Raw genomic sequence first — 19,589 nt, forward strand, 5'->3', positions numbered from 1 at the left:
GTCTTCCCATCTGCTACTAGGTTTATCAACAAGATCCGGAGCCCCTCTTGACACTGACTCTCTCCCTCTCCCCTTCCAGACCTACAAGCCACATTAACGTAGCATCTTCAGACTTTCCGCAATACATTAACACACAGTCTCTATTCATTTGGGACCACTTCTGCACATTTATAGTATTTATAGCGTTCAGCTTGAACTACAGCTCCTTATTTTTTGAGATTCTGTACATATATCTAGATTATCTATACTTAATACTCTGCACCAACTACACCAAGTCAAATTCCTTGTAAGTGCAAACCTACTGGGCAATAAACTATATTCTGATTCTGATTCTGAATAAGGAAACTCATTGATAAGAACAGGAGGAGTTCATGGGTGGCAATTGGGCTGTTGCTGTACCTCATGATCTATGGTCTTATTGAGGCAAAGCAATGGGAAGTGGCTGATCAGAACAGTTAAGACTGATTTCTCATTACAAAAATGATAATAAGATTAAATTCCCCTTCTCTATTAAAAGGGAGTTTATCAGTGTGAGTGATATAATTTCAATAATTAATTTTCTATTTACTGTCATACGGTAATCTTTATTTCTTTTTCTTAAAACAAAACAGAACTGCTTTGGCTGATGAAGCCCACACTTCCTTTTTCATCACAGACAGTAGTCCATTACTGTGAGCGAGTTCAGTTGTATCGTTGCAGCATATATGAGGCTGTGAACAACAAAGACAAGACGTTGCTGTATGTGTGCGTTTACTACACTGTATTGATCCACATTTGACTTTTTTCCAGTGACTTACAACTGAAAGGTATAGCATACTGACCATGTGCACTGGATACGTTTACAGTAGCCTTTAATCCAGAACAGTTTGAATATCTTTTGTCATAACGACTCACTGGGCACATCAAAAGGGCACTCGTGTTCATGAGAGGTAGATTCAATGCTGCAAAGGGAAAAAAGGATTAATTTCTTTATCACAAACTGTGCACTCATGATTTATTCTCTGAAAATAAAGCACCTTTTTTGTGCATTTGAGTGTAGCTGCCTGAACATTTATTTTGCTTAAATGTTCTTTTATCTATTTTGCAGTCATTCAGGATCAGATAAGTGATGTCCTTCATTTCTTCAAGGTTCAAGTTCGCTTGTACTATCTGTGGGACTTGTTCTCAATATTGTTTAGTACATAGCCACGCTAAAACAGGGAAAAACATTTTACATATCTTAGATAAGATGTTGAAGAAGAACAACAACAGTAGATATTTTGACAAGCCATTCCTTCTTTTTGCACCCACTCCATCTCACTAACCGTTCACATCACACATGGCTGGCAAAAGTCACAGACCAAAAGAAGGTGGTGGTAAAACAGAATTAATATTCATTTCACAAATGTCAGCTCTCAATGACTAACAAAACTATGTAAAGCAATTAACCTTTTGTCCTGGACGTGATATGTGGGCAACTGAACAGGTATGTTCTCTGCTATTCATTGCTCTCCAAAGTCACAAAGCCCAACAAGGATTAAAAGTTATTTCAAGGTAAAGTTTTGCAGTGACAGGAATCGTGTCCCTTAGGAGATGGGTGACATCAGTACTTAGAGTGTCTGGAGTGGAATTTGATCATGTCTCAATAACAATACAATTCATATTCAAAATCAAACTTTCTAGTGAGCAAATCCTAGGAGACAGTTGATGACGCTCATAATATTAAGTAATATCCAGTGGAATATTTAAGAACGGAATATTTAATTATCAAGATTATCTAGTCCATTTTGTAGTGAACTGCTGCACTGATTATCATCTATGGGGTTTGAGAAACTATGAATTTTTAAGCAGCGAATATTTCAGAAGATAACAACTGAGGTGATTAGAATTTGACATTTGGCTCTTGGAGAATTAGGGCAAGTAATTCAGACTCAAAACATCTTGATTATTGTGCACTCAATTCAAAATTTTGAAATGGGTTTCAGCATGAATGTTGAAATATTGAAAAGTAAATCAGGACTACCATAAGATACACACAATCCACGTTTTATCCATCCTCATCAATATTCATGTCTTCATCAATATTCTATGCTGTCAGTTATAAGAGTTTGGAGATGTGGTATGAACATTGCACGTAATTACTACTGAGATTACCAACAAGCAAACAGTTTGCATAAAAGAGTAGCACACACTTAGTCATTACATGTTGACTAATTAAAAATCAGTCAGTGTTTTCATGTTCAGTCTTAAACTTCTTCTTCTTACTTTTTCAAAAATCTAATCTTTCTATATGCAGTTTGAAGTAACCCTGTAAGATATAGGTGAAATAATGGATTGAATGCCGCAGGTTCCAGCTTAACAAACTAAAACACCATGTCACCTTCCATGTGCTGGTAAATGCAGAGGTAGCATTGCTTGAGGGTGGAAACTTCCAATAAACTGACCTGAAAACAGCAATAAAGCACAGTTCATAATGTACAGCAGGTTTAATGCATACTGATGTCTTTAAGAATATTATGCTCTGACTTTTCCTATAAACAATGTGAATTGTTTTCTTTTCTGTCTGATACTGCAATATTACTTCGGTATTTCAGAATAGAAGATTTAGAAAAGCAAACACCACACCACCATCTAGAAATTGGAGATTTAATTCATCATTACTTAAAGATCCTGATATTATTAATTTATTTTAGAAAGGACAAGATATTTAGGAAAAGGTGTTCTTTGGGAAGCAGGAAAAGCAGTAACGCGGAGCAAAATAATGTCTTTTTCATCGTATAAGAAAAATAAAGAGAATTCAAAGGTATCAGAATTAGAAATAAAAATTAGATCATTAGAAGATGTGCCCAGATGAACACATCTGGGGAAGCAATAACCAGAATAAGAAAAGCTAAACTGGAATTAAATTAAATAATTGTTTTTTAAAAAAAAAGCACAGTTCCTGGTGCAAAGATTTTGCTTGGAGAACTTTGAACATAGCAACAGGTCTGGGAGATATCTAGCTAACCAATTAAAAAACAACAAAGAAAAAACAACTATAGCCTCTGTTAAGGAAGCAACAGGAAATATCACTCATGAACCCTGATGCAATAAAATATATTTTCACTTCGACCAAAAATTATACTCCTTACAAATTGACCCATTAGACAACAACATTTACCAGTTTCTTAGTAACATCAGCCTTCCAAATTTACGTCACAAACTGGCTATGGCTTTGGATTCACCTCTTTCAATAGGAGAACTCAATGAAGCCCTCTAACATATGCCTTGTAATAATGCCCCAGGTCGAGACGGTTTTCCACCAAAATTCTACAAAGAATTTGGGTCTACATTGGCTCCAGCATTTTCTAGAATGATATTGCAAATTAAGGGGAATAAAGTACTACCTCCAAACATGAACTCTGCAACCTACTACTTTTGAAGCCAGGCAAAGACCCCACACTCCCATCCAGCTACCGCCCAAAATCCTTACTAAACATAGACCCAAAATAATCTGTAAAGTTTTTGCTAGAAGATTAGAAAAAAATAACCCCCTTTAATATACATCCTGACCAAACAGGTTTTTATAAAGGGTAGACATTTTTCCACTAACACACGCAGACTAAATAACATCATACAACACTTTAACACATTTAACAAACATTGACAGACTCACTTTTGACTATTTAACAAAGAACAACTTGGGGACAAAAAACAAACAGTTTGTTTGTTTGTTGTGTGTTTATTTCCATTTATGTTTCTGCAGGTGCTCCTGATGATTCTGTGCATGGCCGCAGTTTGCTTTCTCTCTCCACAGATGCAGCAGTTGGTTGCCGGTTCTTGGCTCTTGGTATGTATCTTTTCAAGCTCTTTCCTTTCCTCCATTTTCTCTCTTATTCTTTCTTTAATTTCTCCTTTTAAAAAAATGAAATTACTTCTTTCTCAACAGTAGAGTGTTCGTCTACTCCCACTCAGGTCATGCCATCCTGGCTCTCAGGTCAGTCATGCGAACCTGTCGCTCCTCGAACACTTCATCAAAAAACTGTCAAATTTTGCCTCATACAGGACTATATTCGTAATATGTTTCTGGATCTGATGTGTATCACAGAGACCTGGAATCAACCAGATACCATTTCAGTTCTTAACAAGATCTGTCCCACTGGTTACAATTACTTCCAGAAAGGTCCCAAAACAGGCCATAGTGTCGGCCTGTCAATGTTCTAGCACAGCGATCTCGGCTTATCTCTGCTAATTATCATCATCAATTCTGTCCCAAACAATTCCACCACCACATGTACTGTCTGTCATCTTCCACCCCCTCAATTTTCCTCCAGAAGTTAACCTGAAGGATGTAAAGGACATCAACAGAAGGATGAAACCAGCCACCTGTGCTTTCAACTCCTTTCCACCACCTTAGTAAAAGCACACCTCTGCACATCTCTGCATTAAGTTGTCTGATTGACCATTACTGTTATCAACCATTTTCTCAAAGCTGATCATGTTCCTACTGCTAAAGAAATGGTCATACTTATTTTAAAAAAAAAAACACTTTTGACCAAGATGTACTCTCAGACTACAGGTCTGTCTCCAATCTACCATTTATATTCAAAGTACCGGAGAATGTAGTTGATGACACAACTTCATTGTCATCATCAACAGCCCATTCTCCACTCACTATCTTTCTGGGGGAGATAAAGGTGTGAATGGAGCACAATTTTGTCGAACTAAATAGGTCCAAAATTGAAGTCATCATGGTCGGCACTCTTAACAGACCCAGTCATCAACCATAACCAATATCCCTTTCTCTGAACCATTTCTTCTATGAACACAATATCCTCCTTTTCACACACTTGGTGTTAAAATGGATCCCTACCTCACCTACAAATCCCATATTAATCAACTCTGCAATATTTCCTTTCCTGACCTCCATAACATCACAAGACTCCACCCTACTCTCACCAACAATTCAAACACAGTATTAAAAAAGGACTTGAAACACTTCTCTTCAGCAAAACCTTTGATTTTTAAAGTTAGTTTTTAATCCCTTTTGTCAACTTGGTTTTTCTCTTATGAATTTCATTTTATGCTCTCTGCCCTCTTTTTTAAAATTATTTTCATTTGTAGCACTTTGAGATTTTTATAACGTAAAATGTATCATAAATAAAATCTTTAATTATTAGTATTATTATCATTATTATTAGGTAACGCCAATAGCTTAGAAAATGAAGATGAAGTACATCAACTTTTAATGAGTTATTGCTGTTACTTTTTGAACTGAAAGCTTTCGAGTTGAACAGTTACATTCTGTAATTCAGATAACTCACAGCTGTATGGATAAGGTGTGTTTTCAGCCCAACACGGTCCTCTCCTTACTATCATTGCTACACTGAATGTTGCGTACTGCACTCAGTGAGTTAACATTATATTATTGGCATGTTTCTGAAGAAGTCTCCAAGTAAAATTGTTTAATGACATTAATATGTACTAAATCTGTACACATAGTAATGAACGATACACATACATTAACTACAAGTTATGCTGTTTAAAAAAAAATTTTTTGTAGTTTTTCCACTACAGTTGATCAAAAAACATTGTTTACTAGCATCTACAGCTGACTATCAATATCTTTATAATGAGCTGGAGTGTTTTTGGTATGACTGTTGGAATATCTTAATTATGTTGGCGTTTACTGTAATAAATTACACAACAGATTTTGCCCAGGTTTTACTGACAGATAAGCAAGACAATATGTCTTTAGCCAATGTAATAGCATACAGAAACTAACCATTCAGCAACATCCCATCGAAGCCCTGATGGTTGAACATCTCCAACAGGTTCTTAACTCCAGTTCAAACTGATTTAATTCCACAGTTCTGTCAGGAGTAAATGCTGATGTCACCAAAAGCTGTTTCACAATGTTTCAGTAGGGGTCAGACAAGGTCAGATATTTTGACCAAAGCCTGTCTCGTACATCTCATTAAAACCTCAGAAAATTGTGTGAAATTGTCATTGAGGCATAATGTATCACCTTTGATGGGTTTCAGTGTAACTCATTTTTTATTTTAAATACAGTAGGTTAACGCTTTTTAATAAGCAGTTCCACAAGTACCTAAAGTTGCTAGTGAGAAGCATCTCTGAAGTTTGTGAAGAATCCTCTAAGATGATGACTGGCTAAGGAGAAACAGCATAATGTACACTGAAGTAATCCTCTTGGATTTTGTTCTTAAGTTGATGTCATGTTTTATTTTCTCCTAGTGAGGTTAAACATGGGTTTCCTTGTACTTCTATTGTTACCATGAAGCGCCTATTATCTGCTCATTTCCTGTATAATTTTGAAGTCCTTCCTTCTGTGGCAGGATGGAATCTCCTCCTCCTTTATAAACACACATCAGGTGTAGATATAATTGCAGGGTGTGGCCCTGCACATATATGAGCAGGTGTTGGCATTTGTCAGTGTGCCTTTGTCCCTATCTAGAGCCTGATCTCCAGGTGCTGGTGTGGTGGCCTGCAGCAGCATGGCTCTTTGCATGCCTTGTATTAGCTCTTATGTCCATTTGAAATTCAGGTTGTTTTGGCTGCAGCATTTGGGCTGGAGTGTGTCTGTGCACCTTCAACTTCCTAGTGGTAGGGACATGGTTCACTGCTTCACCTTTATCCCCTGTGTGGTGAAGCTGTGCCTCAGCTCCTTGGCGTATTGTGGTGTCTCTGCGCATTCCTCTTTGGAGTGTCTCCACCTGCACTGTATCTGTAGGTGCTGTCCTGCAGGCTTGAAATATAGGTTTTGAAGTTGGTCCATGCCTAACGCCTAACCATATGCTATGAACACGATCTGAGGAGCTTTACTTAGATTGCTTAGTAATGAAGTCCTGAAATGGTGTTCACTTGTATTTGGGTTTATTAGTTTAATTTTATTCTGAGAATGTGTTGCATGTTTAATTTCTTTAACCTAATTCAGGACTCAAGTGCTTTTTTAATTGTCTGATTCAGACCATGTGTTCATTTAGCTGGCATCAAGTTTTGTAACTACTTTTGCATTTTACTACAGTGAACTAAAGAACAGTTCAAATGAAAGATTTTATGTAAATAAAGACATTACACTGGAATCACGTCTGTGGGTATGCTTACAAACCTAGGTGCCTTATACTTATCTTTAATTTCTTGGGGGTGGAAACATAACCTCCAGGTGGCGTTGTCATACAATCTTTAACTTTACTATTTGTGTATTAAAGAAAACATAAATCCCCCCCATCACACTTCTTTCTGCATTCCAGATAGTTTTGTTTCCTGTGTTTGTTTCACATCTATTCTGAGTTATGTTGATCTACCCTCTGCTCCATTTCCCTATGCCCACCAGTTTGCACTTCTCATAGCCTCCTTCAGTGTATTTATACTCTTTGGTGTCCCCTGCCAGTTGCTTGATCATCGTCTTTTATTTGCAGTGTGTCATTCCTCAGTCCAAGATGCATTCTGTTCCTGTTACATTTTACTCTGTTTTTTTGTGACCACCAGCCTTAGCTATGACTTTGGTTATAACATTTTCCTGATTTTTCACTCCTACCAAGTAGAAGTGTAGAATGGAAATGGGCGTTTGTCAGTCGGACATTTTCAATCTGTTGGATAGGCTAAAATTCCTCTTTACAATAACTTCACTGCAAGGAGAACTGGTTTTCTACAGGAAAGGATTGAGGAGAAGCCATAGCATTTTCTATTAATCTATTTTCATAATGTCTTTACAACACTATATAGAGAATAAAGTTTTAATTTTGTTGTGGTGGTTAAGACAAACTTTTACAAATTATCAATGGTTGTACAGTCCATTGATACAATACATACACCATATTAACAAAAGTATTTACTCACCAATCCTAATAATTAAATTCAGGTGTTCCAATCACTTCCATGGTCACCCACAGATGTATAAATTAAAGGCATGCAGACTGCTTCTACAAACATTTGTGAAAGAATGGGTCGCTCTCAGGAGCTCAGTGAATTCCAGCATGGTACTGTGATAGGATGCCACCTGTGCAACAAGTCCAGTCCGAAACTTCCTTGCTACTAAATATTCCACAGTCAACTGTCAGGGGTATTATAAAAAAGTGTAGGTGATTGGAAACGTCAGCAAATCAATCACAAAGTGGTTGGCCACGTAAAATGACAGAGCGGGGAAAATGAATGCTGAGGCGCATAGTGCGCAGAGGTCGCCAACTTTCTCCAGAGTTAATTGCTACAGACCTCCAAACTTCATGTGGCCTTCAGATTAGTTCAATAACAGTCCGTAGAGAGCTTCATGGAATGGGTTTCCATGGTGGATCAGCTGCATCCCAGCCATACATCACCAAGTACAATGCAAAGCGTCGGATGCATGGGAGGGCCAAGCTCAAATTGTGGCAGTGGCAACTAGCAGTGACACTTCTGGTGGCAACCTGAGCTGCAACAGCTTTGCACATGCATATATGTGAATTCAAATATTTGGTGATTCAAAATTGTGATTGAAGAATGCCTTACAATCCCGGTTTGAATGGGAAATCTACACTTCCCTTCTGCAAAGTCCTCTTCCTGCTCCTGCATCTTAACCTTGGAAATCAGGCTAATGAGGCAATAGTAAACAAAACTGCAGCTACCAATACACAGTTTCAACTGTGATAAAATACTTAAATCTGAATGAGGCCTACTAATAAAAGCCACAGGACAGTGAGAACTCAGGAGTTGTTAGAAAGTAAAAAGATGTGGGTTGTTCTTGGACATTAAACTTACAGGTTGAAAATGTATCCTACTCTGTTGATGTTGTCTTGTTGTTCTGTTGATTCTATTTAGATTTAAGTAACACTGGAATGAGTAATATCCAAAAAAAAGTACTGTATTTGCTTGATTAATATGAGGTGTGTGACTATGACAAAAAATTTATTCATATATTTACTCATTGATGTATCAAAATAATTAATTTCCTTTACCGATTTATTGCCACTGAAGTTAACAGGGTTGGGGGATAGACGACGAAGGGTTGACTGGTTTCCTGATTTGTCAACTTGGGTTGTTAGTTTGATGTTGTCAGTTACTGTAGTTAGTGTTGTTGAAAGATAAGTTCTTTTTAATAACCTTTCTGGTTTACAAACAAGTATTATCTGATCACTTTGATAATGAAGAAAGCTACAGCTCTGGGATTGAAATTGACATAAATTATATTTTTGGACATTTTTTTCAAAGTGTAGATTACACTGAATCTAAAAATATGTAAATCATGTCTGTGTTTTAATTTTTGATTTAGATATTTGTTAAAAAAGAATGAGACTCTTGACACAAATTGATTGGACCTGTGCTATAAGATTTAAAATGCCTTAATTATATACATTGGCTGTGTGTCACAGCCACTTTATTACAACTTTTAAGTCTTTATTTAACTCTCACAGTTTGACGAGCTCTACTTCAAGATATCGGTAATACATTTGAGTTTACAATACTGTTTTTAAAGTTTTAAGAATGTATTTGAGAGCATTTATAGTCTAAAATTCTACAGAGAACTACACACAAAGGAAGTAATAAAAGTAAAAATGTATATCTTTTCATGACTTTGCTACCTGCTTAATCCAATTCAGTCACAGAGAGGCTGGACACTGTCACAGCTGCCATTGTCAAAAGCAGGGTACGCCCTGTGTGCATCACCAGTCCATCTCAGGGCCAACACAGACACAAGACAAACAATCATGGGTCAATTTGGAATTTCACTCCTTGGTTCAATTTGGTTACCCACACATACATGGGAACATGCAAACTCCACAAAGAAAGGCCCCAGCCCCGGATTCGAAACCAGGAACTTTCTTCCTGTGAGGCGACAGTGCTAACCACTACACCACTGTGTAGCCCCTATCAGCAAATAATGATGTTATAAAATCAATAACCTAAAAATGTGAGAGTGAGCGTTAAAGATTACACAATAAATTCCAGTACAGAGATTCAGACCCATGTTACAGCATACATTTGGCTTCCATTGAGTGCCAGACAGATCCAACATGACTTTATTAATTTAAGTAATATTTTACTTCACATTAGCTATGTGCCACTGCAACAAATTCATACCTCCAGAATGGAAACATTGTGTCTCATAAATGCACACACCTTAGTATCAAACACATAGCTTTTATAATATCAAATCACAGTAATCCTACCAGTTTGACTATTATTGTATGTCCCCAATACACACTCTTGTAATTCTGATAAAGTCCTGATAGAAAGCATAAAATCCACTTCTACCCTCACTGCGATGTCCCCAACAATTGTTTTTTTTTCAGCAAGCCCCTTTTCTGCGGCAAATGTTGCCTTTTCCATTGAAAAGGAAGCATTTTATCCAAAGTCCTTCCAGATGACCAAGCATTTAAAGATCTAAACCCATTTATAGACAGAATATATTGCATCCTCCTTTTAGACATGGACCTTTCAGACCTGCTTTTGCAACATGTAGATGTTGAAAATGACAGCCTAAATATGAACTTTAACTCTATATTAGATTCAATTGGATCTTTTCTAAATGTACACAGACCTACTCATTCTCTTAATCATACTCTTGATCTTGTGTTGACATATGGCATTAAGAGTGAACAATTAACAGTATTTCCTCATAACCCTTATCTGACCATTTTTTAATAACCTTTGAGTTTACATTACTTGACCACACAGCATCTGTGAGGAAATTTATTTGTAGATGGTGTCCATCAAAGAAAGTTGTAACAAAATTTAAATAATCAAATCCATTATTATTTTCTTCCCTACTTTGTGCAAATACAACAAAGGACACCTGCCTAAACTGTACTCCTACACAACTTGATTGTCTTGTTAACAGTGCTAGAGCTTCAATACATACAACACTGGACAATATTGCCCCTCTGAAAAGGAGGCAATCAGTCAGAAGAGGCTGGTTCCTTAGTTTTTATTCACACCTCGGTGCTTTAAGGTAAACCGCAAGAAAGCAAGAAAACTAGCGTTCCACTAATTTAGAAGAATCTCCATTAGTCGAGAAAGATAGTTTAGTAACACATAAAAACGCTTCGAAAATATAAAACAGCTTATGATTCATCATTGATAGAAGAGAATAAGAACAACCCCAGGTTTCTTTTCAGCACTATAGCCAGGCTGACTAAGAGTCAGAGCTCTGTTGAGCCATGTATTCTTTTAACTCTCAGTAGTAAAGACCTGAGGTTCTTCACCAATAGAATAGTTTCCATCAGAGAGAAAATTCATGGAATCCTTACCACCATTGTCACTAATGTATCATCAAGTACAGAAGCTTTAGAAGTATCTTAAGAACCTGATCTGTAGTTCTCCATGCTAACAACAACAATAACTTAATCTAAAACATCAACATGTATTTTAGACCCAATCCCAACCAGACTATTCAAGGAGATTTCCCCCTTGATCACCACTTCTATATTGGATTTGATCAATCTATCTTTGTTGTAAGGACATGTACAGACTTTTAAGGTTGCTGAAATTAAACCATTCCATAAAAAAACGTTAGTTCGTTAAAAAAAATAATTGCAGCTCAACTTTGTGATCATTTACACAGAAATAATCTGTTTGAAGAGTTACAGTGAGGATTCAAAGCACATCACAGCACAAACATGGCATAGGTGAAAATTAGTAATGATCGGTGATAACGGATTCGTGTCTGTGCTCTTGTCCTCTTGGATCTCAGTGCAGCATTTGATATGCTCGATCACAGCATTCTATTACAGACGCTTGAACATGTTATTGGGATTAGATTAACTGCATTTGGCTTGTTTAGGTCTTATTTATCAGATAGAAATCAGATTAAACCAATCAATTGGTTAGACTACAAGCTTGTCCCAGACATAAAGACCTAGATGACTCTGAATTCTCTGCTCCTAAATTCAGACAAAACTGAAGTTGTTGTATTTGGACTTAAACACTTCAGGAAGAAACTGGAAGCTATATACACTGCTCAAAAAAATAAAGGGAACACCTAAACAACACAATGTAACTCCAAGTCAATCAGACTTCTGTGAAATCAACCTGTCCAGTTCAGAAGCAACACTGATTGTGAATCAGTTTCACCTGCTGTTGTGCAAATGGAAGAGACAATGTGGAAATGAGAGGCAATTAGCAAGACAACCCCTACAAAGGAGTGGTCAGGTTTGTGCGATTGTAACATATATGTAGGCTGTAGTTTGTGTAGGGGTGTATCCATGTGAGATTAACATCGTCCATGAATGTTATAATGTGCACAATATTCTAATCCTAGCCAAGCATTTGGTAACATTTAAACCTTATAATGTATAATAACTGTGACCCCAACCATGTATTATTAACTCCTAACTGTACCAATTCACAAGTGACAGCAAAATAGAAAAGTTAAAAGACCGCTGACAATGTCAGATGAGTCTCAATACCGTGGTGTCTTGCACTGAAGTCAGGGGACTGAGATGTTTAACTATGTGGACCAACACAGCTATTATTCATTCTGTTACGACACCAAGTTAGAAATAACGCACCTGGTCCTACATTTTGTATTGGAAGGAAATCCCCTCTTCAATCTATTGCTCATTAACGTTGTTTTGTAAATGGAACATAAGTTTTATTAATCTCTGTTCCTTCAACAGTGTGGAATTTAATTCACACCTTGTGAAACTGATGAATGAATTGGGGACATGCAGAGTATGGCTGCTGAATTGATTGGTAAAGTCATATTTTAATTCCATCCTGTTTGCAGTGAAACATACCGACCTCCTCCAAAATCCCTGTATCTCACCAACTCCTTGTCTCATGCTGGTTAATATCCAGTCAATCAAGACAAAAGTGCTGGCCTCCTTCCTCTGCAACTCAGTCCTTTCTCTTGTAAAATTTCTATCTGACTTAAACTATTGGCAGTTTTGGCAACTATTGTACTCCTGACTAATCCATAGAGTCTTTTGTGTGGATTCATTTTAATTTTCAATCCTCTGAAGGATTGTACAGCAGGATTTCTGGAGGAGTCCTTTGTCTCCTCTGTGTTAAAAAACGGGCATGTTACCTTTTGTCATCATATATTAGGGTATTCTTTCAAATTTAAGATTCCCTTTATGTCAGACTTATATATTCACAGTCATATATACTATTCACAGTCACCCTTAATCATCATGTTAAAAACACTAACAAAAGTTAATGTCACAGATAATGTACCTACGTGCAAAAATTTGAAGTGGTTTAGATCCCAAAATTAAAAAAAATAAACTCATAATGCAAGTATACACAAAAATGACTCTAAATTAAGATAAGGTAAGTAAGGAAATAGGTGTCTTTTTAAGATATAAAACCAACAACTTACCCAGAAAAAGGATTGTCTGCTTCCTTGCTGTCTTGGCTGTTGCACCTTCATGCTTGCGTGCCCTTTGAGTTTCGTCGATGCCTTTATCCAAGGATCCCAAAGGCTTATGCAGGACCAAAATCATTGCATGGCACATGAAGGCCACGCAGATCAGCACGATCATGTAGACGATGAAAGCCAATAACAAACTGACCCTGTACATCACCCAGTGCTCCCTAACATTTGTGCAGAAAGTCAGATTTTGAACAGGTGTGTCTTGTCGGTGGGGTATGTATCCCTCTGTGCCTGTAGCAATCAGCAGTGGCAGGGCTACGAGTAATGATACCAGCCAAGCAAATGTGATGAGGGCAGAGGTACGTTTTCCTACCAAGGCTCTGAAGCGGAAAGGGTGGCAGATGGCAACATAGCGCTCAAAGCTAAGTGTGGCAACATTGAGGATGGTGGCATAACTGCAAGCCTCAAACAGGAAGTTGTAGATCTTGCAGGAAATGTTACCTGATGCAGACGTGAACGGGAACCAGATAGCGCTGTAAAGCTCCACTGGCATGCCGATAAGGAGCACCAGTAGGTCAGAGCATGCAAGGCTAACCATGTGGTCAGTTACATTCTTCTGCAGGTAACCATTACGCTTCAGCACTTGTGTTACTCTGATAGTGACTGAATTACCCACAATACCAGTCACCAGCATGAGGCTATAGAGGATAGTCAGGAAGATTTTAATGGGGTAGTTTGGCTCAAGTTTACTCCAGTCTTTTTCTACTACTATTCCAGTTTCTTCACTCATGCTTGCAGAGTGGTGAGCCAAGATTTTTCCAGGTATTGATAAGCTTATCAGCTCTGCTGGGCACAGTCCCTGTGATTTGAAACAAGATCCAGAAGTGAAAGCTTTTTCAAAATAACAACTTGTAGAGAAGACTTCTCTTTATATCTTGATTTATCCAGATTCTCTGAGGAGTGTATCTCAGTAGATGGAAAATACAAATCACAATAAGCATGAACACACGGTTGAAAATACTAGGACTCTTTTACACTTTCTGTTATGTTCTTCATACTCACTGTCTTAATGAATTAAAAAGTCAAGTGTGTGGTCCCAAGCCTACTTCATCTCCTCACAGTCCAGATGAATACATTAGATCCGTCACTGCCCTTACAAGCCCTTGTGCAGATTCAGTTGGTTTCATCTCAGTCTGACCAAAGTGTTAGCCAACATTTAACACACATAAATTTCCTCCTCCCTCTGAAGAGGGCAGGGCAGTTAAACATTAAACACTTCCACAAGCAGTGAGCAGTGGGGCTTGGTTTAATTTCTTATCAGTACTAATGTGTCTCCTGTTTCAAACGCATATTTTACTTCTGAGATTACTAAGATGGTTAAAAATGTGTCGCCATTATTTAGAGTAAAAGCTTTATGGATGAGATGTATAAGGTCTATAAGTAGATTTGTTTGGAGATTGTTTTTAAGATTAAATGAACAAAAAGTGAAACTCATAATTTTCACTTTCAATTTTCACTTTTTCACATAGTCACTTTCAGGATCTTAGCCTAAAAGTGACTCTGGTCTGAAGGTGCTATAATTATGAATTGTGGTAGTAGAAGGTGTCACTTTTGTTCTGTTATTATTCCTGAAACACCAAATCCTTTTTTATCATGATGTAGACATATTTGTGTTCTACTATGGACACAAAAGGTACTGAAATTAAAAGGGTGTTTAAATATCTATACTACAAAGCACAGAAATTATATAACAACCAATCTGCTTGATAGATAATCATTAGCTGTACTCACTCACTAATAGTCACTTGCTAAGAGTTTGAGCCATTGTTGAATTTACTACAGTTCATAGACTACCTCTATTTCAACACAAGTGACAGATGTTGGAATTATAGAAATACAAGCTCTGGGCGCTTTTTCTTCCTCTTATGTTGACAGAGGGAAAAATAGATGCTACAGTGGCTTCCGTTTTCATGTTAAGATAATATAAGATGTTGACTGGTCCTGTATGGTTAGAGTGCTGTCTTAAGTAGATATCACAGCAATAAAAGATACATCTTTGACATAACATCATAGTGGATATTACTTCACATTCTGATGATGTTTTTTTTAATCAATCGTTTCACATTTTCAATATGTTTTTAAACCTACAATTTTTAGAAATTAGATCTATAAACATGGCTGGGAATGTTCACTTAAAGAAGAATGTTATCAACCGGATCGTGAGGCAGAGAGCATTAGTTTTTGATGATAAAGAAAACTGGCAGGGAAGTTCCACAAACAGGAACTTGGCTGAAATAAACCAGACATAGCTGCGTAGGTGAGTATCAAGTTCATTAGAAGGCCTGCCTGAGATGTGGTCACATGACAAAAACGTCCTCATACAGATTTTCCCAAAGGTCATAGAAAACCAGTAATTTATATTAAATTCTGTAAACACTCAATGCTAATCATAAAAGCATGCATTTCTCATGTCTTAAAAGCCTTTTTTAAAAAAGCTGGTCTAAATGTTCCAGACAAGTTTCTTCAACACAACAAAACCAAGAAGATGAAGACTGTTTGAATCTGATTAGATAAAAGCTGAGTACCCTCTGATAAGAGTATTGTCAGACACATTTGACCTCACTGTCAGCAATATGTTCACTGTCAAAAGTGAAGAAAATAAAATCGAGGTTGAATGTTCATTATACTTTGGCCTCTTAATTTATGACTTGAATTACCTGCTATTGTGTGCCGATAACTGTAAGCAATTACACAGTATAAGACTAGAAATTTGTTGTAACTAAGTTAGTAAGTGTTTGTGCTCAAGAGATTGCACAATAAAGTCACAGTAGAGTAAACTTGAGTTCAACTTTGCTTATTGTTCCCAAAGGCAACAGGAGTTGGGCTTTAGACAGACAGATATTGCCAATGTTTAGCCTAAACACAGCTGGTCATTGTACATTTGTTTGTAGTAATGACGGCAGTAAAAGCATTAGTAACCGCCACATCACCATTTGTTAAGTTATCATAATCTCATATTTCAAATCATAAGTAAGTCTAGCCTGTTGTTTGAATTTCTAATGTGATTTGGAGTTTATGTTTTATTTCCTGCTTTAATTTAAAACCAACACTTTCTCTGTAATAGTGTTTGAATTATTCACTTGTTCAACAGAACAACTACAAACACCATGTGTTGAGTAGGAGTTCTCTTCTGAAATGCACCAATAAAACACTGCACAGCGAAGGCTGTATTTACCATTGGAACTACAATGCTTCCAAGCTGACCAGTTTTTATTATTTGTTATTGTTGTGTTTGGTTTTGCTGTACCAATAGTTATTGTGTAGTGGCTTCACTACATCGTTGAGTTCTAAATACAAAATACTGACCACAAAAGAGTTTTACTTATTGGCTCTCCTTGTTGTTGTGGGATGTAACACTATTTTGTTAAAAACAGATCTCCTTCAGCATTCCACACGCAAAGCCATAGGAATTTGTTGTCATGCTGAAGAGGCTGACAAAGACACCATGAGAAGCTACCAAAAGCTGAGGCGACAATGTAGGTTAATGTTACATGGCCTAAACAGGAATAGATCTACATATTTCTATAAACTGTGATATTAGTGGTAAACAATCACACACACAAAGATTTTTAAATGTTCTAGTTTTTCTGAAAGACAGTTTGATTTTTCTGATTGAAATTTGTGATAGAAAAGTGTTTAAATGTGGCATATGTGGGAAATCAATACATGTACAACTAAATTGCATTGTAAATATATTGTGCCATATAGAGAGAGATGACTGACCAAACATTTTTACATGAAAAGAAGATTAAACTAAAGTGACTTATAGAGCCTTCATCTGTAAAGAAGGAACATTAATGATAAGGTTTTAACTTATGTTTCAATCTGATATTCAACATAACACAGATGAACAAGCCGCAGTTTTAATGTTATGAATTCCCATTAGCTGTGAAAGAGAGCAATAAATTAAATCATTTTGCACAGGAATCAACCGTTGCTTCAATCCCCTCTGACTTCAACCTACACAGAGCAGAGGGAAAATTATTAATTATTTTCAATATTATATAGCTGCACATCAGTAACTTTACCAACGGAGCCAAGAAACATAACACCAAACAAGAGCGAGTGAGTTTAAAGCAACGACAAAGCTAAGTCTGCATCTGTCTTGCATTCTGTTTTTTCCTCTGAGTTCTCTCCAGTGAATAAAAAACAGTGTTTATTCTACTTGCCCTCTCTATTGCTCATGCACTCTTTTTTTCCTCACTTCCTCAAATAGAATTTTATTGGGTTTCTTCACTGCATCTGCCACTGTGTTATCTTGTTGTTGGTGCATGACATGGTACCATACGACAAAATGTTGTGGTGCTGGGTCCTGAACAAAACGTATGAACTTTGGTATCTCAGACCCAAGGTACTTCAGGGTAGTTTCAGACTCAGGAATGTACATATTGAATGTTAGTGTACTATAAATCACATTAGAAGCACGTAGTTTATGATTCACACGTTTCTCTTGTGTTCCTTTAATTAATTAGATTAAGTAGTTTTAAAACATTATTGCCCTGATGACACATACTTCCCAGCAAAGCATTCCAGCTCACATTTCCCAGAGATCCTCACATAAATAATTACGACTGAGATTGTCCTGTTTATATACACATGCATGAGTCTTGGAGGAGTCAGATAGCCCTGTGCTCAAAATCATGGAAATCATGATAGAGACAGGCCTGTGCCTCCATTATTTCTTTCACCCTTTCATGACAGGCACTTGAATCAGAAAGGTCATCTCAATTCTACGTCCTCTCACATTAGTACGAGGCAGACTGGATTCTCCACCAACCCACCATCCTATAGGGTACCATGCATTATTTAGGTGGATATGGATGGGGAAAACTAGCTGGTCAAAATTAGTGGGTATTGCTCCAACACAATGCAAAGATGTCTTTGACTTAACATTGTATCTTTTATTCTTTATAGTCTATACATGACTCTCAGAACTAATAAAAAAAATACCATTTCGAAATTATAGTTAATCTTCTTATTGCCACAAACTTTGTGGCAGAGGGTTTGTGCAACTGATTTGCATCTTTATGTCACAAAGTTAGTAGTACATGTTATCACAAATGACATGCGCTTTAGGTTTTTAGTGAATATTTACATAACAAAACATTCTTTAAGGAAACTGGGGTAAACTAACCTTATCAATAAATTGTCTTGTGATGGATATCTGGGCCAAGGGCCCAACTGCTAAACACAAAAGACAGAAAAATATTGAAACATCCATAGCTTTAAATCAGAGCAAGAGCTCCTCAAAGCAGTATAAAAATACACAAACAAAAAAATACACAGCGACTAAGACAAGGAGTGTAAAAGTTTGCAAGAAAGCTTGAATGAGATTTGTTTGAGGACAATCTGAGAATAGAATAGAATAGAAATACTTTATTCATCCCAAACTGAGAAATTTATTTGCAGTAGCAGCATATACACCCAAGACAATTAAATAAACATAGAAAGCACAACCAACCTAGATGAATTTAAAAAAAAAAACACCTACTATTAAGTAGTAGTATAAATAAAAGTATAAAATTCAACCTTTAAAATAGTAATTACAAAATAAGATTCAAGTAAAAAATATCGTATTACATATATACAACAAAACATGCAGTTGTGTAGTATTAAAGTGTACCAATAGCAGTTGCTGAACAGATGTATTAAAACATGGAGGACTATTCAAGACTAATGAAGGTATTAAACACACATGGAGAAGCAGGAGAGCAAAGCAGAACAGAAACCAAAATTAGCACAGGTCCATTCATTTCTACAATAAAAGACAAAATTGAAAAAAAGAAAAAGACAAATCTCACATCAAAATGTGTAATAGATGTAACATTTCAAAACATTCTAGGAAACAGGGTGTGAAATTTTAAAAATATCAACATTTTTGAGGCATGTTCTTTATGTATCACTGGTCATTTTGTAGGTACCCAATTCCAGTCCAAAAGTCTAAATTTGAAAAAGGAAAATGAAAATCCACAAATAAAATACAACAACAGAGCCAATGAAAACAGAACAAACTGTGAAATAGCATTGAAAATAATATGGAAAAAGTGATGATCACTGATGATGATTTATCACTGTAGATTTTCCACAAACCCTACAGAGAGTACGACCAAAACACATACTTGTACATCTGCTTCTTTTTTTTTTTTTAGCAATTAGTGTTTACTTGATAAAGATGTGTATATATATATGTACATATGCGTAAAGATCCACAATATTGCAATTACTCAAAAGAGCTATGAAATGTTTAAAGTCTGAGAGCCGC

General features: G+C 36.6%; 1 protein-coding gene across 1 annotated transcript in view; it reads right to left on the reverse strand.

Annotated features, from left to right (window-relative positions):
• gpr39 (G protein-coupled receptor 39) overlaps positions 1-14,456 on the reverse strand; it is a 38,313-nt gene extending 23,857 nt beyond the window's left edge. Inside the window, exons 1-2 of the mRNA XM_072396538.1 lie at positions 14,330-14,456; positions 13,274-14,126 (exon numbers count right to left, since the gene is read on the reverse strand). Coding sequence (XP_072252639.1) covers positions 13,274-14,057 — 784 coding nt within the window. The 5' untranslated portion in view covers positions 14,058-14,126; positions 14,330-14,456. The remainder of the gene's footprint in view (positions 1-13,273; positions 14,127-14,329) is intronic.
• Positions 14,457-19,589: the final 5,133 nt, after the last annotated feature.

Source organism: Leuresthes tenuis, unplaced genomic scaffold, assembly GCF_036924035.1.
Source record: "Leuresthes tenuis unplaced genomic scaffold, fLeuTen1.0.hap1 SCAF_12, whole genome shotgun sequence".
Classification (NCBI taxonomy): domain Eukaryota; kingdom Metazoa; phylum Chordata; class Actinopteri; order Atheriniformes; family Atherinopsidae; genus Leuresthes; species Leuresthes tenuis.